The following is a 26,833-nucleotide window of genomic DNA, read 5'->3' on the forward strand; positions in this document are numbered from 1 at the left end:
TGCAAGGAGATAAAATCAGTCCATCCTAAAGGAAGTCAGTCCTGAATATTCATTGCAAGGACTGATGCTGAAGTTGAAGCTCTGATACTTTGACCAACTGATGCGAAGAGCCAACTCACTGGAAAAGACCCTGATGCTGGGAAAGATTGAAGGCAAAAGGATAAGGGGGCAGCAGAGGATGAGATGGTCAGATAGCATCACCATCTCAACAGACACGAATCTGAGCAAACTCTGGGAGATAATGGAGGAGAGAGGAGTTGGGCGTGCTACAATCCATGGGGTCACAGAGTCAGACATGACAGTGATTGAACAACAACATAAGTGACATACAACATTAGGTTCAAGTACACAACATAATGATTTATTATTTGTACTAAACTCCCTGGTGAGCAAAAATTTCAGTAGAAATAATTTCCCCCTGTTAATACTGTAAACATATCCCTCAACAAAAAACAGCCATATATGACAATCCCACAGCTAATACCCATAGTGGTTGCAACAATTTACATTAGAAAACTGAGAGCTTTTGTTCTAATATCAGGAACAAGACAAGGATGTCCACTCTTACTGTTTTTATTCAACATCATATTGGAATTCCTGGCCAGAGAAATTAGCCAAGAGAAGGAAATAAAAGGAATTTAAACTGGAAAAGATGTAAAACTGTCACTACTTGGAGATAACATGATATTATATATAGAAAACCTTAGACTCTACAAAAAAAACTAGTTAAATTTTTAAAACTAGCTTAAAAATTCAATAAAGTTGCAGGATATGAAATCAATATACAAAAATCTGTTGATTTCTAAACACTAATAATGAACTATCAGAAAGAAAAATGAAGAAAGCATAACATTTATAATGTCATCTTTAAGAATAAAATGTCTAGGAATACATTTAATGAAGTGAAAAACCTGTATTATAAGAAACTCATGAAAAGAACTGAAGATGACCAAATAAACTGAAAGACTTTCTGTATTTGTGGATTAGAAGAATGAATATCATTAAAGTGTGATATAAAACCCAAAGCAACCTACAGATTCAATGTACTACCTATCAAAATTCCAGTGGCATTTTTCACAGAAATAAACAATCCTCGACTTTGTGTGGAACTGCAGAAGACCCCAAGTAGCAAAAGAAATTTTGAGAAAGGACAAAAAAGCTAGAGGCATTATGCTCCCTGATTTCAAAGTATATTACAAAGCTATAGCAATTAAAACCATATGACGGTGACAGAAAAACAGACATCCCGATCAATGGAACAGGACAGAGGGCCAGAGTAAGCCCACACATGTACGGTCAACTGACTTGCGACAAAGGAGCCTTGACTATACAGTGGGGCAAGGACAGTCTCTTCAATAAATGGTGTTAGGACAACTGAGCAGCCACATGCAGAAGAATGGAATGGGACAGTGATTTACACCAGACACAACATTTAACTCCAAATGGATTAAAGATCTGAATGTAAGACCTAAAACCATAACACTCCTAGAAGAAAACACAGGCAGTAACTCCTTGATGTTGGTCTTGGTGATGATTTTCTAGATTTGACACTAAAAGTAAAGGCAACAAAAGCAAAAGTAAATCAGCAAGATTGCTCAAACTAAAAAGCTTCTGCACAGGAAAGGAAATCATCAAAATGAAAAAGCAATGCACCGAATGGGAGAGAATATTTGCCAACCATATGTCCAATGAGGAGTCAATATCTAAAATACACCGTGAATTCACACAACTCAATCACAAAGAAACAAAGAAGTCAATTAAAATATGGGCAGGGAATCTGAATAGACATTTTTTTTTTTTTCAAAGAAGACATAGAGATGACCAACAGGCAAACAAAAATCTAAAAAATGAAAATATACTCAGTATCACTAATCTTCAAGGAAATGCAAATCAGAACCAGAGTGAGACATCACTTGAGACCTGTCAGAATGGCTATCATCCAAAGAAAAGAAATAACCAGTGGTGGCAGAGATGTGGAGAAAGGGGAACCCTTGTGCCCTACTGGCAGGAATGCTAACTGATGCAGCCAATACGGAAAACAGTATGGAGTTCCTGAGAAAAATTAAAACTGGAACTCTCAGGTGATCCTGCAATCACATGTCTGGGTATTTACCCAAGGAAACAAAAACACTAATTATAACATATATTGAAAAGATACATGGACCCCTATGTGTACTGCAGCATTATTTATAATATTTATAATATTGAAGACACAGAAACAATGCACATGTCCATGAATGGATAAGAACTACTCTCTCTCTCTCCCTATGGGTGTGTGTGTGTGTGTGCGCGCGCGCGCGCACGTGCGCGTGTGCACATGTGTGTGGTCAGCCATGTCTGACTCTTTATGACCCCATGGACTGTAGTCTGCCAGGCTCCTCTGTCCATGGAATTTTCCAGCCAAGAATACTGGAATGGGTTGCCATTTCCAACAGGGATTGAACCCATTTCTCCTGTGTCTACTGTGATGGCAGATGGATTCTTTACCACTGAGTCACCTGGAAAACCATATATACACACACACACACACCAGAAAATATTTCATCCATAAAAAATGAAATCTCACCATTTGCAACAAGATGGATGAACTTTCTGCATATTATTCTAAGTGAAATGAGTCAGAAGGATGAATACCATGTGATATCATATCATGGAAACTAAAACAAAACAAAACCACACAAAACCTGCAAGTTCTTACAGAGAAAAGATAGGTAGGATTGGCCAAAGGGTGGGTGGGGATTGGGGACTGGGAGAAATGAGCAAAGGGGGTTGAAAGGTACAACCTTCCAGCCCTAACATAAATGTCATGGGGAGGTGCGTGCCGCATGGTGACTAGAGTTAATGATACTGTATTGCATATTCAAAAGCTTGCTAACAGAGTAGATTTTAAAAGTCCTCATCGCAAGAAAAAAAATATTTTGTAGACAGTGATCATTTCATGATGCATGTAAAGACCAAATCGTTGTAGTTCTGAAACTAATGTAATATTATATGTCAGTCACACCTCAATTTAACAAAAAAACCTGTGAACATATCCTAATGAGTTAATTTGAATATCAAGTCTAAACGCTGGTCCAATATAAAAACCTGACTAAGCCTCATCAGTAAGCAGGTCACATGGATGAGTGCAGGAGCCAGGGAGAGACACCCCAAGAGGCAGGGGACCCCCAGCTATAGCCCGGCTTTACCCAGGTAGGCATGTGGGTTCACTGTGGCTGGCTCTGGTTGTTTTTCAGAAGTAGCTAGAAGTATAAATTATACAAGGCTCACGAACTTTCAAGTGTGACAACAAAAAGAGCAACAACACCACCACCCCACTCTGGGCCAGAGTAAACGTGTGTTACTTGAAGTGTCAGTTGTCGGGGCTGAAGCCCACTGTGGGCAGAGTAACCGTGTTATTCCATCGGGGCTGAAATTCGGATAGGAATGAAATTATTAAAAAACTGCAGGAAGGAACAATGGGAGTCCTAGATAGAGAACAGACAACAGCAAAACATCCTGGTTTGTGATTGGAAACTGACACTTCAAGTATGTGATCCTTCACTTGAGAGATTTCTGTACCTCTGTGATAATGTTCAAGCCATTTCTCAGTACTGATGCCCCAGTGATGATGATAATACAGCTGTCTATGAGGCCGTGTTTCATGAGGCACGGAGCAAAGACAGCTGCTTCCATTTAATCTCACAGCAACTGTATTAATGCGGTATTATTATCCCTACTCTTTGAAATGACACACCTAACGCTGTGAATGGTTAAGTAATCCTGTCGAGGATCACACAGCAGAGCTGAGGGCCTGAAGCCAGTCTGTGCCTGTACCTGCCCCAATCACAATGCAACACTGACATATACATACATATTGCAGCACAGAATATATGCAGCATACATGTAATGCTTTCAGTTCAGTTCAGTTCAGTCCCTCAGTCGTGTCTGACTCTTTGCGACCCCATGAATCACAGCACATCAGGCCTCCCTGTCCATCACCAACTGCCGGAGTTCACTCAGACTCACATCCATCGAGTCAGTGATGCCATCCAGCCATCTCATCCTCTGTCGTCCCCTTCTCCTCCTGCCCCCAATTCCTCCCAGCATCAGGGTCTTTTCCAATGAGTCAACTCTTCACATGAGGTGGCCAAAGTACTGGAGCTTCAGCTTTAGCATCATTCCTTCCAAAGAACACCCAGGGCTGATCTCCTTTAGGATGGACTGGTTGGATCTCCTTGCGGTCGAAGGAACTCTCAAGAGTCTTCTCCAACACCACACTTCAAAAACATCAATTCCTTGGCACTCAGCTTTCTTCACAGTCCAACTCTCACATCCATAAATGACTTAGGTTAATGTAAATTGACTGAGAAACATATTTTACAACTTCGATAAATGCTTTGTTGTTAAAAACTTACTAGATGTTAGAGTTTACTAACTTAAATACAATGTTATTCACAATCTTTCATTCTATAGCATTTTCAGTTCAGTTCAGTTCAGTTCATTTGCTCAGTCACGTCCGACTCTTTGTGACCCCATGAATCGCAGCACGCCAGGCCTCCCTGTCCATCACCAACTGCCGGAGTTCACTCAGACTCACATCCATCGAGTCAGTGATGCCATCAGCCATCTCATCCTCTGTCGTCCCCTTCTCCTCCTGCCCCCAATCCCTCCCAGCATCAGAGTCTTTTCCAATGAGTCAACTCTTCGCATGAGGTGGCCAAAGTACTGGAGTTCCAGCTTTCGCATCATTCCTTCCAAAGAAATCCCAGAGCTGATCTCCTTCAGAATGGACTGGTTGGATCTCCTTGCAGTCCAAGGAACTCTCAAGAGTCTCCTCCAACACCACACTTCAAAAGCATCAATTCTTCGGCACTCAGCTTTCTTCACAGTCCAACTCTCACATCCATACATGACCACTGGAAAAACCATAACCTTGACTAGACAGACCTTTGTTGGCAAAGTAATGTCTCTGCTTTTGAATATGCTATCTAGGTTGGTCATAACTTTTCTTCCAAGGAGTAAGCGTCTTTTAATTTCATGGCTACAATCACCATCTGCAGTGATTTTGGAGCACAAAAAATAAAGTCTGACACTGTTCCCACTGTTTCCCCATCTATTTCCCATGAAGTGACAGGACCAGATGCCATGATCTTTGTCGTCTGAATGTTGAGCTTTAAGCCAACTTTTTCACTCTCTTCTTTCACTTTCATCAAGAGGCTTTTGAGTTCCTCTTCACTTTCTGCCATAAGGGTGGTGTCATCTGCATATCTGAGCTTATTGATATTTCTCCCGGCAATCTTGATTCCAGCTTGTGCTTCTTGCAGCCCAGTGTTTCTCATAATGTACCCTGCATATGAGTTAAATAAGCAGGGTGACAATATACAGCCTTGATGTGCTCCTTTTCCTATTTGGAACCAGTCTGTTGTTCCATGTCCAGTTCTAACTGTTGCTTCCTGACCTGCATACAAATTTCTCAAGAGGCAGGTCAGGTGGTCTGGTATTCCCATCTCTTTCAGAATTTCCCACAGTTTATTGAGATCCACACAGTCAAAGGCTTTGGCATAGTCAAGAAAGCAGAAATAGATGTTTTTCTGGAACTCTCTTGTTTTTTCGATGATCCAGCAGATGTTGGCAATTTGATCTCTGGTTCCTCTGCCTTTTCTAAAACCAGCTTGAACATCAGGAAGTTCACGGTTCACATATTGCTGAAGCCTGGCTTGGAGAATTTTGAGCATTACTTGACTAGCGTGTGAGATGAGTGCAATTGTGCGGTAGTTTGAGCATTCTTTGGCATTGCCTTTCTTTGGGATTGGAATGAAAACTGACCTTTTCCAGTCCTGTGGCCACTGCTGAGTTTTCCAAATTTGCTGGCATATTGAGTGCATTGCCAAATTCAGACTTAAATTGAAGAAAGTAGGGAAAACCACTAGACCATTCAGGTATGACCTAAATCAAATCCCTTATGATTTTACGTGGAATTGAGAAATAGATTTAAGGGACTAGATCTGATAGAGTGCCTGATGAACTATGGACGGAGGTTCGTGACATTGTACAGGAGACAGGGATCAAGACCATCCCCATGGAAAAGAAAGGCAAAAAAGCAAAATGGCTGTCTGAGGAGGCCTTACAAATAGCTGTGAAAAGAAGAGAAGGGAAAAGCAAAGGAGAAAAGCAAAGATATAAGCATCTGAATGCAGAGTTCCAAAGAAGAGCAAGAAGAGATAAGAAAGCCTTCCTCAGCAATCAATGCAAAGAAATAGAGGAAAACAACAGAATGGGAAAGACTAGGGATCTCTTCAAGAAAATCAGAGATTCCAAGGGAACATTTCATGCAAAGATGGGCTCCATAAAGGACAGAAATGGTATGGACCTAACAGAAGCAGAAGATATTAAGAAGAGGTGGCAGGAATACACAGAAAACTGTACAAAAAAGATCTTCATGACCAAGATAATCACGATGGTGTGATCACTGACCTAGAGCCAGACATCCTGGAATGTGAAGTCAAGTGGGCCTTAGAAAGCATCACTACGAACAAAGCTAGTGGAGGTGATGGAATTCCAGTTGAGCTATTTCAAATCCTAAAAGATGATGCTGTGAAAGTGCTGCACTCAATATGCGATAGCCTTTTAATTTCAATTATATGCGCTCAGGACTTGTTATTCAGCTCATTTAAAAGTGATGTTTTCACCAGGAAAGATATCCATGATCCTGCATTCTTAGCTGAGAAAACTTAGGTTTGCAGCGTGCCTGTGCTGAAGGTCAGCCCTCCCACCTCCTCTGACCTGCCATGAGTCTGTCATCTGTGTCGTCAACTGCCCAGGGGCATGCCCGCTGGACCTGCACTTACTGTAGGGCTCCAGGGCACAGTAACCACGACAAACATTTTACCCTAACAAGCGCTGGTAGGCCAGCGGAAAGTAATTGTTATAACTACTACACAATGATAAGATTGCATTTTTTTTCTATAATAGTGTTGTATATAGTGTATTATAAGGACTTAAACAGAATAGTACTTTTTATAACTATTAGAAGACCAGTTCTTGTTTGCCACATGAATAGTACAATATAACATAACAGTTGTAACACTGGTAATGATCTTGCATAAATAAATCTCTTAAAACTATTTACTTGGGACTTCCTGACAGGCTCAGACAGTAAAGCATCTGCCTGCAACGCGAGAGACCTGGGTTTGATCCCTGGGTTGGGAAGATCCCCTGGAGAAGGAAACAGCAACCCACTCCAGTACTCTTGCCTGGAAAATCCCATGGACGGAAGCCTGGTAGGCTATAGTCTGTGGGGTCACAAAGAGTGGGACACGACTGAACGACTTAACTTTCTTTCCTGACAGTCTGGTGGTTAAGAATCCACGTTTCCAATGCAGGGGGCTCAGATTTGATCCCTGGCTGTGAACTAAGATCCCAAATGTCTTGTGGTATGGTCAGAAAGTTTTGAAAAAACAAATAAAATAGATATGCAACAAGGATTTTTTTTTTTTTTTGAAGCATTCATCTTGAAAAAGTGAATACTTTTTATACTAGTTGTATTTTCAAGTCAGCTGAGTCTCTACTACCTGTCAGGTGGTCAGGTCATCAGATATTAACACGGGTACTGAAAGCCTAGTGTGAACAACACGGGCATAGAACTTAGATTCAGTGAGGGTAGAAACAGAGAAGAATAAGAAAACAAAAAGATAAAAAATGATTCTCTCATTTTCTGGGAGGTTGCCAGATACTTATAAGGTAATTACAAATAAGGTAACTCAAAAAGTAGCTTTAGACAAGATAGCTAAAAAAGCCTCCCTGCAAGGAAACTGAGGGTGTGAGAGAGAGAGCAGCCATGGGGCGACACAGGGAGGGTGCTCTGGTGTCGCTGAGCCGGGTGGGTCTGGGAGCCAAGGATGCCCGCATGGCCAGGGTACCGGGGCCGGGCGGGGGTAGTGCCGTGGGCAAAGAGGCGTCAGGTCACACATGGTTTTCAACCAGAGAACAAGGGTCATTTCTGCGTGTGCTGGGCAACCACTGGAGGATTTTAGCAGGAGGGTGACCTGCTCTAATTTGTGCATTTAAAGGTCCCCCCGGGCACTGAATGGGGGAAGGACTGAAGAGAGCAACAGGAGCTGTGGTGAGACTGGGGGGTCTGGTGAGGCTGGTATGACTGGGCCTGGGGGGGCCGGCATGCACATTGGGGGTGCTTCAGATCGTCTCCCTAAACTGTGAGAGAAGGATGCCCTGTTTTCACATACCTCAAGCACAAATAAAAAACTGGGTGAGGCAGTTTCAACAGGGGCACCAGAGGCAGACTGCTATCCATTAGTATTGGAGTCTTTTAAGCTAAAAATAGGGTAGGTGTATAGATTACATTGTTAAAGGAACAAAGGCGCAAAAGAGTCTGTTTGCTATGCTCCCGCTTTGTGCAAAAAGTGTATCTGCATGCGCTCTCACAATGTTTCTCAAAAGATACAGAAGAAACCACTGCCTGCGATTTCCTGTGTAGAAGACAACTGGGGGAACAAGGCGGGAGAGAGAGTTTTCAGTGAATACGCTGCTGTTCTATTTGAATGTTTACCACGCCACGAATGCCTTACTTCTTCAACTGAAAACCTAGTTGTTGTTCAGTTGCTAAGTCGTGCCTGACTCTTTGCAACCCCATGGACGGCAGCCTGCCAGGATCCTATGTCCACCATTATTTCCCAGAATTTGCTCAAACTCATGTCCATCGAGTCGGTGATGCCATCCAACCATCTCATTCTCTGTCGCCCCTTCTCCTCCTGCCCTCAATCTTTCCCAGCCTCAGGGTCTTTTCCAATGAGTTAGCATCAGGTGGCCAAAGTATTGGAGCTTCAGCTTTAGCATCAGATTATGAGGGCTATTCCATTCTTGCCCACAGAAGTAGATGTAATGGTCATCTGAATTAAATTCGCCCATTCCTGTCCATTTTAGTTCACTTAGATGTCGATGTTCAAACTTGCCATCTCCTGTGTTTGACCCTGTCCAACTTACTTGATTCATGGACCTAACATTGCAGGTTGCTATGCAACACTGTTCTTTACAGCATCGGACTTTACTTCCACCACCAGACACACCCACACCTGAGCACTGTTGCCGCTTTGGCCCAGCCACTGCAGTCTTACTGGAGCTATTAGCAAGTGCCCTCTGCTCTTCCCCAGTAGCATGCTGGACACCTTCCAACCTGGAGGACTCCTCTTCTGGTGTTGTATCTTTCTGCCTTTTCATACTGTTATGGGATTCTCCAGGCAAGAATACTGGAGTGGGTTGCCATTTCCTTCTCCAGTGGACCACGTTTTGTTAGAACTCTTCCCTATGACCTGTCCACCTTGGGTGGCCCTGAATGGCATGGCTCATACCTTCACTGTGTTATGCAAGCCCCTTTGCCACAACAAGGCTCTGATACATGAAGAGGAAAAACCTAGGTGAAAGTATATTTTGTACTCCTTGCATGTGTGATCAAGCCTCTCCCTCTCTTTAGTCTCCGCAAGGCCTCATAGATTGTCTTGACCACAGCATGTGTTTTAAGAACAGGTGTTGAGACGACAAGAGCTCGGTGGTGCTGACCCTGACACCGTAATTATGATGGGAGGCTAAGCACAGAGCAAGGGGCAATGGAGCAGACCCAGGGCAGCGCATCACACCGGCCCCTTCCATCAGCTATGTGACTTGAGGGCTTTGTTGCTTCACCTGTGAAAATAAGATAGCAACAATCTACCTCACAGAATCAAGAGGATGAAATGAAACCATCAGCGTGCAAACATGTGCACTTCGTAAAGCGACACATAAGTGAGGGATGTTGTTCCGTGCAGCTGGTGCCTGTCCCACTCAACTTTACAGAACACAGAGTAAGTACCTAGAATCCATCGGTTCCATTTCCCACCCCGGACACACGGGGCCTGGGGAGATCACTTACTTTGAATTAAATCGGCAAGTTGTTATCACAGACAGATACGACAGAAACCCACGTTCACTGAGCAGTTAGCAAGTGCCGGGACCTGTGCATTGTATTGCACTGTGTACTCTTCACTACCACCCAGGGTACTAGTCCCACTTTACAGAGGCGGGGGAGGGGAGCGTGGGCAGACAGGGTAAAGACAGCGTTAGTAGGTGGGAGGTTGTAAAGTCTTTTAAATTTTTTCCAAAATATAATTCCAAAGCCTTTAAAATTTTGTCCTTGACCTTTTATTCCCTGAAAAATCTAGGCTTTCATTTCCTGTCTCTGCTTCGAGACAGAGGAACTAGTCTCAGTTACATAATTCTTTTTCCAAAACCTAGAACAACAGGGGTACACATCTCTGACCACTCAGGCTAGAAGACTCTCCTCCCAACAGAACTCCAGTCTGGACGGCGAACACCGCTTTGCAGTGCCAGTCCCACTTCAGACGTGCCAGGCTGGGTGTCTGACAAGCGAGAAGACACCATCCAGACAGATGACATTTATTGAGCTGCGACATGCTGAGCACTTATGTTATTATTTAACTCTCTACAACCTATGAAATGTCTGATTTACTCCATTTCAGCGAGATCAACGCTCTAGAGTAGGCACATTGCTGCCAGCTGCAGGATGCCAGTTACATGTGAACTTCAGATAAACAAGGACTTACTTTCTTCAAGCATAAGTATGTCCCCAAACTTTGCATGAGACATCCCAGGTGGCGCTAGTGGTAAAGAATCTGCCTGCCAATGCAGGAGACGCAGGAGATGCAGGACACCAAGTTCAATCCATGGGTTGGGAAGATCCCCTGGAGGAGAAAGTGCAACCCCCTCCAGTATTCTTGTCTGGAAAATCCCACGGACAGAGGAGCCTGGAGGACTAGAGTCCATGGAGTTGCAGAGAGTCAGACACATCTGAGCATATACAGCATATATACATATACATATGTGTGTGGGTATATGTATGTATGTGTATATGTGTGTGTGTGTATATATGTGTGTGCAGCTGTGTGTGTATATATATGTGTGTGTGTGTATATCTGTGTATATATATGTGTGTGTATATATGGGTGTGTATATATGTGTGTGTGTATATATGTGTGTGCAGCTGTGTGTGTATACACACACACATATATTAAACATTACTTATTACTTATCTGAAATTCAAGTTTAATTGAGCATTTCATATTTTCTATTTGCTGAATCTGGCAATTCTCCACAGTGAAAGAGTCCCAGAGGTGAAGTTGGAACTCACACGGAGGCCTAACTGCCTCCAGAGCCCAAGTTTTTATTCCCTGCTTTACACTCGTGTCCGTCCCAAGATGGACTTGCCGTGACTACATCAAAACCCTGCTGGGAAGAGGACCTGTATCACAAGCAGAATTCATTGAAGTCCAAATGGAAAGATTATACTATATATTCTGAAAAGACCCTCATCTTCAAACCAATGTGGGCATTAAAAACTAATGTTCTTTCTCGCTCAAACTCCCCTCCCCTCCAAGCTGCCACATAACACTGAGCAGAATTCCATGTGCTATACTATAGGTCCTTGTTGCATATCCATTTAAAACATAGCAGTGCATACATGTCCATCCCCACCCCCCTAACTGTCCCTTCCCCTATATTACTGCTGAGTCCCTTCACTATTCACCTGAAAGTATCACAGCATTGTTTGTTAATCAGCTATATCCTGATACAAAATAAAAATTTAAAAAACCACAAAAACTGATGTCCGAAAACATTATGTAGGTGTGACTTAATGTACCAATCCTTAAAGCCTGAGAGCTTGCAAAGAGTTAATGTAATGATGATAGTCTTAGTAAATCACCACCTTCTTCCATAAGAGTTTAGGTTAATATCTGAAGTATTCTTCAGCATCTGTAACTATACTCTGATCTGTTAAAGTACCATGATTTACAAATTCATTGCCTTCACAGCCATCTCCTGATTTTACTTTAATTCTTGTACTCTAACTATGCTGGAAGAAGCACAAGCTGGAATCAAGATTGCTGGGAGAAATATCAATAACCTCAGATATGAAGATGACACCACCCTTATGGCAGAAAGTGAAGAAGAACTAAAGAGCCTCTTGACGAAAGTGAAAGAGGAGACTGAAAAAGTTGGCTTAAAGCTCAACATTGGGAAAACGAAGATCATGGCATCCAGTCCCATAACTTCATGACAAATAGATGGGGAAACAGTAGAAATAGTGTCAGACTTTATTTTGGGGGGCTCCAAAATCACCGCAGATGGTGACCGCAACCATGAAATTAAAAGACGATTACTCCTTGGAAGGAAAGTTATGTCCAACCTAGATAGCATATTCAAAAGCAGAGACATTACTTTGCCAACAAAGGTCCGTCTAGTCAAGGCTACGGTTTTTCCAGTTGTCATGTATGGATGTGAGAGTTGGACTATAAAGAAAGCTGAGTGCCGAAGAATTGATGCTTTTGAAGTGTGGTGTTGGAGAAGACTCTTGAGAGTCCCTTGGACTGCAAGGAGATCCAACCAGTCCATCCTAAAGTAGATCAGTCCTGGGTGTTCACTGGAAGGACTGATGTTGAAGCTGAAACTCCAATACTTTGGCCACCTGATGCGAAGAGCTGACTCACTGGAAAAGACCCTGATGCTGGGAAAGATTGAGGGCAGGAGAAGGGGATGACAGAGGATGAGATGGTTGGATGGCATCACTGACTCCATGGACATGGGTTTGGTGAACTCCAGCTGTTGGTGATGGACAGGGAGGCCTGGCGTGCTACAGTTCATGGGGTCGCAAAGAGTCAGACACGACTGAGCGACTGAACTGAACTGAACTGAACTAATCCTCGGCTTTACTTCTCAAAAACTTGTCTGGATTTTGGATAGCCAAGCCATGCTTTTGAAAAAAATGTAACAATAACCAATATTTTCAAAGAGGATTCTGGATGGTACTGGCCAGATCTGCTGCTGGACCCCCTTGCTGGTGAGCCTCACTTTTTGGGAAGTGGCAGGCATGCACCATAGTGCAGGAAGCTTCATCATTTTCGAACATGAAGAAAATATAAATTCTAAGTGACCTAGTAAATTACATGCAGTATGTTTTTAAACACTTGAGAAAATGATCAATTATATTTAACATGATGATAAAGTTAATGTATGCAGTTTAAAAACTGCTGAGTAACACGGAGAGTTCTTTTTATAATTGGCTTGTAAAAATGATTCCTGGGGGACTGTGACATTTAGCTAGAACCCCAGGCATGGCATTTCTTCTGTCATTTCCATGCATTAGACAAAATAATGAAGACAAACCAAATGGAAATAGATTTCATCCAAAACAATCAATACAGGCAAATTAAATAATCTAATGTACTGGCTACCAGGCTTTGGGATTTCACAAATAGGAAAATTTTCAAAAGAGGTTTGGAAACCCACCTAGAACTGCAGGATTTTCATTAAAACAAAAGACATCTTCTATGGAAATTATTCCATAAAAATAAGTAACAAGGGCAACCTCAAGACAATGCACTGTTTCCCAAGAAAGGACCGTATTTTAACATTTCCAATACAGAGTGAAAATTCTGGCAGCAACCAGCAGAATATGGTCTAGTCCTATAACTGCTAGAATATAGTTTCTGGGGAAAGATGTACTTTTCAAAAAAGAAGTCCCTGTTATTTGGTATTTGCTAAACACAAAGGTAAGAAACATAAATAATTCTCGTCAATGAAGACTATTCCAGTCTCATATGTACTCACATATGTTGTCCATTTCACGTGTTCATTTTCAAACTTTTATCATTTTCATAATCAAAATTACCAAAAGGCATGCAATGAATGTAATCAGTCCATCCTAAAGGAAATCAACCCTGAATATTCATTGGAAGGACTGTTGTTGACGCTGAAGCTCCAATACTTTGGCCACCTGATGTGAAGAGCTGACTCACTGGAAAAGACCCTGATGCTGGAAAAGATTGAAGGCAAAAGAGGAAGAAGGCTACAGAGGATGAGATGGTTGGATGGTTGGAGTCAATGGACATGAACTTGGGAAAACTCCAGGAGATAGTGAAGGATGGGGAGGCCTGCCATACTTGAGCTCTTGGGGTCACAAAGAGTTGGACACGACTTAGTGACTAAATAACAACATGTAATGAGTAACAATCCTTTGATTTATTTACCTTAGATTTTTGTTATCCAGGGCTAACCACTTTAAATTCCTTTTTTGTTTTTCTATTTTGAATATGAACTACTGACCTTCAACTGTGGAACTCTGGAAAAGAGCATTTAGCTCTCTGTTCTCTCTCTTACACAGTACATTCTTCCTCCCCACTCCATCCCCAATCCTCCCACTAAAATAATATCACAATCACAATTTAGAGGTATAACGATTTTCAGAGCCCACCTTGTTATGACTATGCAGATACAATTCACTCTGGAGCTATGCATGCACTTGGCTACTGTTGCTTCTTTGTGAACTTTTCAATTTTCCTGAAGTTAATGATCACCTCATTTTGCTGCTGTGGTTGACTTCATTTTCTAAGAGCCTAGAGGAATCGCCTCTCCATGCAGCTCTGGTACAACAGCTCTGCAGGTGACAGAAACCCAGCACTTTAGACTGGAGTGGCCCTGCTGGGAGTATCCTGGGGACCCTCCAGTCTGCATTCCAGGCTCACCCGGTGGGTGTCTGTCTCCCGCACAGCTGCTGTTCTAGGCTTCCCTTACTGTCACCCAGGGGTCCCCTCTGTCTCTGTGCCAGTAAATTTCCTGTGTGCTGGATACCATGCCTTCTCTTTTTCAAGTAACTTCAAGTAATATGGGTGAGGAGAGAAGGAAGACACTGCACATTGTGAAATGTGTGTACTTTTCACTTAACCCTCCTATCTTCAGTGTGGGAATCCCACTCCTGGCCTCAGTTCAGTTCAGTTCAGTCGCTCAGTCGTGTCCGACTCTTTGTGACCCCATGCACTTCAGCACGCCAGGCCTCCCTGTCCATCACCAACTCCTGGAGCTTGCTCAAACTCGTGTCCATCAAGTCAGCGATGCCATCCAACCAATTCATCCTCTGCTGTCCCCTTTGACTCCTGCCTTCAGTATTTCCCAGCATCAGGGTCTTTTCCAATGAGTCAGTTCTTCACATCAGGTGGCCAAAGTATTGGAGTTTCAGCTTCAGTATCAGTCCTCCCAATGAATATTCAGGACTGATTTCCTTTAGGATAGACTGGTTAAATCTCCTTGCTGTCCAAGGGACTCTCAAGAGTCTTCTCCAACATCACAGTTCAAAAGCATCAATTCTTTGGCGCTCAGCTTTCTTTATGGCCCAACTCTCACATCCATACATAACTATTGGAAAAACCATAGCTTTGACTAGACGGTTCTTTGTTGGCAAAGTAATGTCTCTGCTTTTTAATATGCTGTCTAGGTTTTTAATATGCTGTCTACGTTGGTCATAGCTTTTCTTCCAAGGAGCAAGTGTCTTTTAATTTCATGGCTGCAGTCACCATCTGCAGTGATTTTGGAGCCCAACTGAGCCCGATTTCCTAAGCCCAGAGTCTCAGAGAGGAGCCTCAGAAGATGGGGGATATGGTCTCTAGGCTCTACAAAGATGTAGGAGGCGTCTAGAGGGTCCAGTTACTAATTTTGGAAGATTTAAAGGGATCCTTCCATTTGACCCACTGCCCTCAGAAGTGACTCTGATCCCTACGCCTTCCTTGTGTCCTATGGGGCTTCCAGGTCTGCAAGCCCTGAGTTTCAGCTCTCGCTGTGGTTAACAGGTCTATCTGCTGCACATCCTTTGAATTTTGTTGACACCTTGAGAGACTGTTTCGCTCCCTGTGGCCTTGAAGATTTACCAGTTTTACTGTCATTTTAGTGGGGTTTATGTAGGCATAGAGATAAAAGCACATTGTTATCTTAAATTTTAAGAGTTACGCTTTTGCAGCATATAAATACCATTTAATCACGATCTCAGAGATCACAGCAGGGGGTTGATGAGGCATACAAAACCCCCTCAAAGCACTGCCCAATCACAATAAAAGCATTCTGCGGAGCCTTTCTACTTCACCTGCTTTTTAGAAAGCGTTCTGAGGAAGAGAACTGTCATAAATCAGAACAAAGCTGGCACTTTATCAGTGCCTCTAAGTGGCAGAAAAGAGCTTCTTCTCTCAAAGCACGTCCCTTGTCTGTCTATTAGGTCTAGTTAGTTAGCTAGACCTCAACCCTCCTGGTCTACTTATGCAGCGATGTCTTGGGAGAAAACACTAATAAAAGCTCAACAGGCAGAACTCTCTCGTCACGGCTGCTGGGGTTTCAGCGTCCGGGGGGCTCTGCTGCCTGTCGTCAGCCCCTTGACACCATCCTTGGTTCCCCAGCTGTAGAGTTGAGGCTGACCCACTACACTGCACCCAAATGCAAGGAGGAGATTATCAACTGTGTTTGGGAGGGCTATAGAATCTTATCCAGAATCAAACACAAACGTGGCTTGCCAGATAGGGATATAGGAAAATACTAATGTCTTCAGCTGCCTTGTATGCCTCACATTCTAACACTTAACTGCCAGCTACATCCAGTGTCACGTCGGGATGAGCCAGGCTATGAAGAGGGCCTCATCTGGTTACTTCCCTAAAAATTGTGACATGAAGCGTTCGGAATAATCTACCTAGAAAAAACAAATCCCGCTGAAATACAATGATCTGTGTGCGAACCCAAAGGTTGTACCATAAGAACATGGCAGATCAGATTTTCTCAAAAAGTGAACTGCTTGAAGGATAAGATAAGGCTCAAAAACCTTAACTAAAAGTCCAAGTCCAAGATAGAAGAGAAACTCCCATAATAAGTTACCTGAGGAGCTACCTTGCTGGCTCCTCATGGTTTCTACATCACTATGGATGAGTAAATAAAAAACACTCTCCAAAACATCCCCATTAGTCCTTAAGCTGAATGCAACCCCTGACATCTAAAGCAGGCCACCAGCACCATCTAACAACACGTTTCAACAAAGGAAGGCGTGGTCCTGGAGAATGGAAGACATCGGTTGCCATGCACGTTCCCACACAAGAGCTCCGGATGGTTAACCTCAGGTTATCACCACGTTACTAACCGATCTGCATCTTCAGCAAAGACTATCTTAAAAATGCAAGCATTTTTGTCTCCCTTAACCCCCGTCTTCACACTATATCATAGATTTTTTTTTTCCTTCCCCTTGATTCTGACATGAGTGTTATACTAGCTTGCCAGGAATGACGGCACAGACCAGCATCTCGTTTACAATGTTCAGATACTGCCTGGAAGCTCTGAAACACTTGCTGAGTACACCATCCCTGGGAGAGGTGTTCAAACAGAAAGGCACGAACGCAGCACAGCAAGAATGCGGTGTGACACTGGGATTATCCTAACAACGCAGAAACCGAGTCCAAACCACCAGCACCTTGAACAAGTGAGATCTGGGAGACAGGAGAATAGTGAAGATCTGCTTTTAATTTCATTCAAGGGTCAACAAGTGTCCCCCCATCATGAGCACGGTTTGCTTAACATCCTAAATAACCACCCTTTAAAAAGATATTAATTTACCTGGAAGTACTGGCAGGATCAGAGGAATTCAGCAACAACTTGGGCTTATGGAAGGGGGAGGTAGGGGCTGGAAGAAAACCCAAAAAGCAAACCCAACAACAAAAACCAATATCACCGTGCTAGGTTTATAATTTAAAATAAAACTAGAGGTGGTGAAAGTTTCTATTTGGCGACAAGGCTGACTCAAGTCTTTAAAAGGTTAAACAGCTATTGATAATTATGTAGTCTGCAGAATGACCTTCCAGAAGGCGCCGGGTATTTTAAGACCTCCTTTGAGTAAAGATCACATTAAAACGTCAAAATGTATTAGTTTGGCAGAATCACACCTGAGAGAAAAGCAGAACTTCTTGAATCACAAGAAGTGACTCTGGCATGAAGATCATAGAGCCAATATAAGAAAAAGAGAGTCTGGAGACAAAGCTGTTTGTATTTCTGGACAACCAGACTGACTCTGCATAAGACATGTCCGCTCAGACTCTCTCATGTGCCGAGGTGATAACTAGTATTGGGGGATGTTACTCATATTCTGACCCTAATTCTGACAGCTTAGATCTACTGTCCTTCTGGAAGGATCCAACTGAAGGATGCATCTACAAGGTCAAAAGATGTGCTACTTCCATATAAGAATAAAAAAATATAAAAAGACATTTGCAGGAAATTTTTCAATTTGAGTAAGGATCTTCCCTATATTATATGAGAACTGCATGCTTGAACAGACAGATATAAATGACCCATTTAACCAGAATCTCCTTCCCAAGGCTCTAAGCCTTAGTCCAAAGAACAAGAAAAGAGCGGGTGAAGAATGACAACAATCCACAAGCCTCTCAAGGAAAATTTCAGGTCCGAAGGAGCACTGTAATGATTTTTTACAGGTTCTTTTGTGCATAGATTTGATTCCCAGAGGGAGAAAGGACAAACGTTTACATCTCCCTCACGACGCTAGAGCAAAGGTCCTGCGGAATGGAGAGGACAGGACGGACCATGCCTCTCGCACCACTGCGGTGCATTTCACAAAGCCATGAGTTAGGCACGTCTGTTTTCCTTTCATGACTTTATCGTTAACTCCTAGCACAGGGAGAAGTTTATTCAAAATACATATAAACCAACCTTCCCTGCCTCTAACTCAGTCTTCAGGTTCCTTGTTCAGAGGAAGAACCCTCAGCAATGCCCACGAGGTTTCAAAAGTTACCAATGCTCTGCACTAGGGTATCATTTCACCAACCCCTGCTCCTCACGGGTATGTGTTGGGGAGGAGAAGTGACCTTTCCAGGGGCACACTGCTAACCAGCGAGCAAAACCCCGGCCAGCCACCCAGACGCTGCCCCCAGCACAGAGCACATGCTCCCGTTTTCAGCTGGCACCACCCAAAGAACTAGGGGCTTTACTCTGCAGTTTCACTCTTGGAGAAGTTTATTTCTTTGCCGTACTATTGAATAGCTTTAAACAATTCGTTTGAATCCAGGCGATAATCAACCAGAGAACTCCTGCTTTAATCTCCAGCCTCATACTATTTCTCAAAGAATGCCTCAGGAGCTCAACCTTGCACGTCACATTCACTCACAGCCACAGTGATGTATGGCATAGTTTGGCAAGAGACGTGGAAGGAAAAAAGTGATATTAGCATGAACTTTTACAGATTTCTGTTTTAAGCCTGCTGCTGCTGCTGCTAAGTCACTTTAGTCATGTCCAACTCTGTGCGACCCCACAGATGGCAGCCCACCAGGCTCCCCAGTCCCTGGGATTCTCCAGGCAAGAACACTGGAGTGGGTTGCCGTTTCCTTCTCCAATGCATGAAAGCGAAGAGTGAAAGTGAAGTCGCTCAGTCGTGTCCAACTCTTAGCGACCCCTAGGGTTGACTTATTCAAGTTAAAGACTAAGCAATAGTGAAATAATTTCCATTTGAGGTCTAACTGGATCCAGGGGGAAAAGTGGAAATAACTGGCAGAGCGGAGGCTTCATCAGCATCATCTTTCACGGCACACACCAAATTCTGCAGTATTTGCCTTTAAGAAATTAATTCCAAAACATTACTTCTGTCAGAAGCGGAGCAACCAGCTGGGCCGACAGCTGGGAGGCCTGCGCTGCCTCCTCATGGCCTGGAGCCTCGCGAGTGCCTCCTAACAGGTCCTTCCCGGAGAAACAGGCTCCAGGCCGGACTGTGCCGGGACGCTCAATGAATGCATTCTCCACACAATGCATACACATTTTTCTAAAGCTTTCAACAAATATGTTAGAGCTCCAACTCTCTGACCAGGGACAACAATGATGCACCGATTCTAGAAATAGCCCGAGTCCCAGAGACACAAAGGTAAATCCCAGGAGCACAGCACAAGCTGATGGTGCCTTACAGGCTGCTTTTCAGGGGGTGCTGGTATTTCTTCTGATTATTAGATTAGACATCTTGCCTTTTGGGGGACGAAGTCAAGATAATGAAAAGGTGCTATTTACATGATTAGCAGGAAGAAACACTGATTTGATTTTAAGTGCTAAAAAAAAAAAAAAAAAGGCAAGGTGGATGAGAATTCTGATTATTAAGCCTGGGAGTGAAATGAGTACACTGTGGACAGAAGTTCATCCCGGTCTGTATTTATACACATCTGTGATGTAGTCTGGTTCAGTGTACTTAGGGTATAAGCCTATAGTGTCGTTCAGTTTGCTTCACGTAGGGAATAAAACATGGCTAGAGAAAGATGAGGTTTCATCTATCTAATTTCCCATTCTAATGACTTTCTAACCACCTACTTCTGGGACTCAATTTTAAAAGACTACATAATCATAATGCTATAAAAATATCTCTTGTGAGGTAGTGGGAACATTCTTGAGTGCACTCTCCAGAACTTCATATGCCTCAAAAAACATAATTTAAATGAATTTGACTATAATCTCCAAAGCACCATGTGATGGTATACAGTTCTACCAGATCTCTCTTAGAGTCTTCACTTCTTGAAATGCTTGCAATACCCACTCCCGCAAAAAAAAAAATAATGCTCGGCTTTCTCTTGCCTAGAATCAAATCAAACAGGAGAACCTGTGCTGTGCAACATACAGAGAGGATAGCACGTCCTTCCATTTGGCATGTATGCCAGACTCCAACACGACAGCACGCAACCAGAGTTCTGGGCAAACACTAGTATCTCCATGCTTACATTATCACCGGGACTGGTGGCAGATGACGATGGTCTGATACTGCAGGTAATGTCCATGTTAAAACCTAAAGGTGCTTCTTAACACTCTCAAGTAGAAGCCAGTCTTAGAGCCTTGTTAAGAATCACATACCTGCCCACATAAATTAAGTTACTTAACAGCAGAATAAGCTGTCCAGGTCTGTCTCAGCAGGAAACAGGAGTCATCACACCACAAGAGGTTTCCTAACAGCTCCAGTGGAATCCAATACATCCTCATACCGGTCACATTAACGCGACGGTGAAGACACATTGCTACCCAAAGCTAGAGCTTTAAAAGGATACGGAGGAGGGGAGAGCTACATTTGAAGACATTCTAATTAGAAAATCTCCTGATGATACATGGGGTTAAAGCCCACTGTGCCACCATCTAAGGCGGGGGACGTTAAGAAGCCAACATGTTTTTTAAAGTTGCATGAGGTATTCCGCCCCCTCCCTCCATCCTGGCCATATGGGAGGGGAACTCGTTACTGTTAAAGTCCTTCAGAAGGTAAACATCACAGATAGGGGCTGGCAGGCACTGTGAGGGGGCAGACCGACACTGAGCTCTGCCCTGAGCGTCCCCTGCACACCTCAGACCTCTGAGTCCCCAACACAACCATCTACAGCTCCAGCCAGAGTTCTGAAATCCCATGATTCCATGATTCCATTTTTAAACCTGTGGAGTGGGAGTGTTTCTGAGTACCCTGCTCACACAGATGGTGGTGGGAAGACTCTCAAGAATATACTGCATGTAGTAAAAGCCCATCTCACTACGTAATCACCCCCTTCACATCTCAGCCGAGCAGAGATGATGTTATCTTACAGACAGTCGCAAAAAGACAAGTGATTCATGGCAGCCAGCATCGGCATACATGCGTCTAAGGAACATGGGAGAGGACATTCCTCCCCATTACACACACCTGAGGCTCTGGGCGAGCTCAGGATGGAGTAGAAGAGGACCAGGTCTGCCCTCCACACGCTCAGGGGGGAGCTGGGGGAGGGAGGGCAGGAGGACCTGTCTGAACGATGAAATCACACACGCTGTCTCTGTCTTCCTGATGCTCTAAAAATACCCGGCACCGACAAGTCATTTGTCAAGGCAACCTTTCTGAGACGAAGCCACGATCGATCTGCTGACCAGCGCTTCCCCGCTCTCGTTTCATTTTGAGCCCTGCTTTGCCCTTGTCTTCCACCAAACTGACCCACGTCCCCATCTTCATGCCAGACACCTGCCCCCCACCTGCTCCCACCTGATCATTCTAGAGCCATTTTAGGCGCCTTCCTTGCTCAGTTTGCAACGGCACACTAGACGCTGGCAAAGACCGTACCAGGTCTCGTTATCCTAACACGCACCCGTCCGCACGCTTGAACACGGTGTGTCTTTACCTTGGTCTCCTTGGCGGAAAACTCTGAGGAGTTGGAAATTTTCATGGACTTTGAGCGGTGTGACTGCCGCCGGATGGAATCCTCGCGGGAGTATTTCACAGAGCCCGAGGTCCTCACCCGCACCTTGCTGGCACTCTGAACACTGTTCACGCCAATCATGTCGAAAGCTGCCTGGGGAAGGGGTCTGGAGAAATACAAAGGCACTTTCCAGCTGCCGCACGGCTCTGAAAGCTGGAGGAGCTCCGCCGGGTCGTGCCTGAGCAGCTCGGAGCGCCGAGATCGCCTCAGCCTAAGAAACACCAGGCTGCCTCCCCCAGCATCTTCAACTACCCTGTTTGCAGCGGGTCTGATTGTTCCAGGCACAGCTCACGTCACTGGCTGCGAACAGGAAAAAAAAAATGCAGTCCCAGCCTCGCTACTCGTCTCTCCCCGTTACACACACACACACACACACACACACACACACACATTCATATTCACACACTAGAACAAATGGCAATTGGCCAGGCGAGCAATTCATTAACATTCCAAATAGCAATGCTATTTCTCCTGCGATTGTGCAGCAAGCTCATTAATGTCAACAACAAAATAGAGAGACCACAAATCAAAGTCTCGAGTAATGTGAGGCACCATGTGGGGTGGTAACAGAGATGAATTTCCAGAAAGAAAAAAAGAAAAATACGCTGGGCATCAAGTGGCTCAGTCAGTTCTAGGCGAGGACAAGGATGACTGCCACAAAGCCATCCCAACAAACATTGCTTTTCCTCTCTTCCCTCCTTCAAGCCATGCGCTGTTTAACAGTAACTCAAACTGCACTGCTTTCTGAAGAATTAAATGTTTCTTACAGCCTCAGACTACTACTACAGCCAGACATTTAACCAGAATGTGGTCAGCCCGTACAAGAAAGCCAGAATAAAGATGGTATGCCACCTCCCTCTCAGACCGGAAAGTTAAAAAAAATCAATTGGTTCGCACAGGTTAGCTTTAAATATGGCTTAGGGTGAGACAGATAAAGCCAGCTCTTATCAATAAGAAGCAAGAGGCCTTCCCAAGAGCTAGAAAAGCTGTTGGCACAGGAATGCATGCAGCCCCCCGAGTGAGAGACCCCCAAAGCTAACAGAAGAGAAGAGAATGTTAGTTTCTGACACGTGAAGTTTTGAGTATAATACTCAGGACTGCAACAACTCACTTATCTGACATCCCATGGGTAAGAGGGTTGGCCACAGAAGCCTCCATATAAAGGAGGTCTCAGTGCTAATGTTAATATAAATGCCATTTTATTACGGTCTGTACAATGCCAATCTGGAAAGACAGTGCTGCCTCAACCGACCCCCCTCCTCAAGTCTGATCTTTCCTTTGATGACTCAGGACACAAATTTCGTCCAGCTCGTGGCAGAGCCCCGAGGCACCTGAGCAGTGCTCACGCTGGGGGCCGCCGCCTCCGCTGGCAGTGGGCCTGGAGGGTGCTGTCTGGACCGAGCCCCACGGCAGCGCTCCCTGTCGCCCCCTCCGGCCTCCTCACTCCCCATCTCCTACCCCTGAAGCATGTGATGCTTTAACTCTGCAACACGCAAAACAAAGACATCAGAGAATCTTGCTAGAATCTGGTCTAAAATAAGGTAGCAGATTTTGGAAGATCGTGGAGCTCTTCTCTCCTTCAGGAATACACCAAGTTTAGAGTCTATGACATCATTTTTGGCTACTTTAAGGTAAACTTTCCTCTCTTCCCAGGTAATCTGAAGCTACTGAATCCTTTAAATTAAAAACATCCTGCAGTGACTTTATACTTTATGAAGCATGTTCCCAAGATATAAAAAGTGATGATAAAGTCGCTGGATTAGAACATGCAAAATTCTAACTTAAGCACATGATGATTCTATAGACCAATGTCTCCGTTTAACACAAAAAACCTTGAGGTGGAACCCACGGAGGAACCAACAGCAGAGCCAAAATATAAGTCTGAAGTACTGGTGGAAGACACAAGCCCCTGCTTCAGCGTGTCACAAATGCGAACAAGGAACAGGATGTAAGAGCAGCACATGGTCTGGGTGTTTGCCAGGCGGCATAATAAGGAGTTAGAACATGCCTCCCGATGAACTTCATTTTCTTTGCTCCACCGAAAAGGTTACATAAAAACAATGAGAGCCATGTGCTAGCATGGGCAGGAATGGAATCTGTGATAATACGACCCGATTTCTGGGGAGTTTGGCAGAAATATCCTATCTCAGCCCAAATATGTCATCTTTATCCAAAGAGGGCCCAGCTGGTCTTTTTACTCCTGCAGTGTCATTCCTAGTAACTGCCCTCCCCTGTCGAACACCTTCTGCTTTACAGGGGCAGCACGTGTTACCTCGATTTGGTTCTCGACCACTCCGTGAGGGCTGGGTTAGTGGGGACTCTAGAACCCCCATCTCACAGGTGGGAGAACTCGGCCTGGGAGGTAAGTGCAGACCCCACCACGACCAAGCCGTTTCCTCACACTGGGGCTGCTTTTTAGACCCAGCAGGTCCTTGCAGTGGGAAGAACCCCTGGAGCATTCCGTGGACAGAGGAGCCTGGCGGAGGCTTTCACTGAGTCTGGAGAGAATAGCATTCCTCTGCCCTCCCTGCACCCCCAGTACATCCACCGGTCTCTGCATGGACACAGTCAGAGCACAGAGGCCTGCCCCCACAGCCTCAGGACAGCAGACGTGAGGGGTGTGTGCAAGCTGGCGGGAGCCCTGCCCTCAGCCCCACCTGCCAACCTGGACTCCAGCCTGCTCCTGCCCAGCGCCACGGAGCCCTTCAGTCAGGCTGGGTCCTCATCCCCGCAGATGTCAGCCTCCACTCGACCCGCACACGCAGCATGCGCGTGCCCACCAGCCGAGGCTCCCCTGAACGGTCCCCACAGGGGTCCTCCCGCCAGCACTCTCTTGCTGCACCCCGATCCCGGCTCTCATCATTCGGAGTTCAGCTCAAACGTTACCTTTCCAAGGGACTTTCTCTGGCCACCCTACTAACACAGACTCGCCCTCCACCCCGTCATGATCCATCGTGATTGCCATCTCCTGTTGGCAGGGCATCCCTGCCATCAGAGCGTCTACAGCAGCATCTGCAGAGAGCAGGAGCTCCGTGACTACTTGTGGAACAAACTCCTTAAACACACAGGAAGTTTCCCTTCTCCACTGTATTTCATGTCATTTTAAGACAATTCAGCATAATTTTTATTTTCTGAAAAATGAATACAGTTGATGCCAAATAGATTTCTTGCTTAAAGGTAAAATAGAGCAGGCAGTGAAATTTAAGCTTCCTTCCCACACTAGCTCCCAGTCCCTCTGCCCAGAAACAAGTCATGTTGCCGGTTTCGGATGCATCCTCTCCGAGATAACTCATCCATGTACACTGTGCATGTGGAGGGTGTGCCTGCATCCTTTCTCTTCTTACGGGCTACAGATATGGATGAAAGCATGATATAATATTGTTTCTTGTCTCTTCCGGTCATCAAAAAACATTCTGCTTTAGCACACAAAATCCTGCCTCACCCTGATTCCGAGCTGCACCGTATTCCAGCAGATGCATCGGATGGGCACTTAGCTTGCAGTCTTTGCTCCATAAATAAGGACACAGTGAGCATGTACTGTAGCACATTGTGAATACCATTTAAACGACGTGGTTTTCCAATTGTTTTCCGAACAAGTCTACTTTTCCTCCCCTCACAGTTACATCACCCACAGTTGTGCTGGGCACACACGGGGTTCACAACTAGATTCAGTATTTAACTCTGGCCTTGTCCTGACCATCCTGCTCTGAGAAGGCTTGACTGTTTTTAGACATCAGCCAGCCTCTCAAGGAGCCTGCCTGCCATGAAACAGAGGCAGGCCTCCTGGAGAGCAGCAGCTGCTAATAAAGTACAAAAGAGCTTTTCATAAAAGCTCTAGCAGAAAATAAAGGTGACTTCCACACCAAATAGAAATTGTAGGAGAGATTTAATTACGCCCATTAACTGGAAGGCTGGGAATCCATACTTCATCTTCTGAGGTTTTCTCTGACCGAAGACACCGTTTGGTACGTAAGTCCTAACAGGCTTCTAAAAAGTGTCTCAGTTAAGGGTCAACAGAAAAGCTCTAAACCTCTTAAAAGGCAGAGCCCCCAAGAATTTAACTCCATTTAATACATTGCTTCAGGTTTTCCAGGTGGCTCAGTGGTATAAAGAATCTGCAGAGCCGGAGACGCAGGTTCGATCCCTGGATTGGGAAGATCCCCTGGAGGAGGAAATGGCAACCCACTCCAGTATTCTGGCCTGGGAAACCCCATCGACAGAGGAGCCTGTCGGGCTATAGTCCATAGGGGTCTCAAGGAGTCAGACACGACTGAGGCGACTAAAGGACGACAACAATAAGAGATCGCTCACCTGTGCCTGCTGGGCACCAGGCACCGGGCTGTAGTCAGCACCGAGGCTACCAGGCCCCTAGCATACAGCGCGCGCGGCTGGGGGCGCGAGGCAGGGGCGATGCGAAATTCTACCACCATAAGCACAACGGCGAGCACCTTCGGGTGTCAGTGAGCCGAGGGCTTGGAGACCTCCGATGAGGCAGACAGGACAACGGCACTGGCAGGAGGCCGATGCGCCTTCCTCTTTATGAAAACATTAGTGGAAAAGGCTTCACTAATGTTTTCATAAAGAGGAAGGCGCATCGGCCTCTGGAGAGAAGCCAAAGTGGCCAAGAATCCTGCATCCCAACTGTCCTCAGCCCACAGAGCGCTGGGGAGGGAAGAGAGGTGGGGTACAAAAGGAAACCGGCTTGGGCTTGTTTTCTGAACAGGGTGATGTATGTGATAGGG

The 26,833-nt window shown here is 44.7% G+C and overlaps 1 protein-coding gene across 10 annotated transcripts in view; it reads right to left on the minus strand.

Moving 5' to 3' along the window:
* The window catches only part of PSD3 (pleckstrin and Sec7 domain containing 3), a 616,838-nt gene that overhangs the window by 138,319 nt on the left and 451,686 nt on the right, over window positions 1-26,833 (minus strand). Inside the window, exon 1 of one of the 10 annotated variants that reach the window (XM_055566954.1) lies at window positions 22,014-22,172. The exons of the other annotated variants lie outside the window; for them this stretch is intronic. Coding sequence (XP_055422929.1) covers window positions 22,014-22,172 — 159 coding nt within the window. Of the gene's footprint in view, window positions 1-22,013; window positions 22,173-26,833 lie in introns of those variants that run through there. 10 annotated transcript variants of the gene reach the window in all.

The sequence above is a fragment of the Bubalus kerabau genome, chromosome 2 (genome assembly GCF_029407905.1).
Source record: "Bubalus kerabau isolate K-KA32 ecotype Philippines breed swamp buffalo chromosome 2, PCC_UOA_SB_1v2, whole genome shotgun sequence".
Taxonomy (NCBI): Eukaryota; Metazoa; Chordata; class Mammalia; order Artiodactyla; family Bovidae; genus Bubalus; species Bubalus kerabau.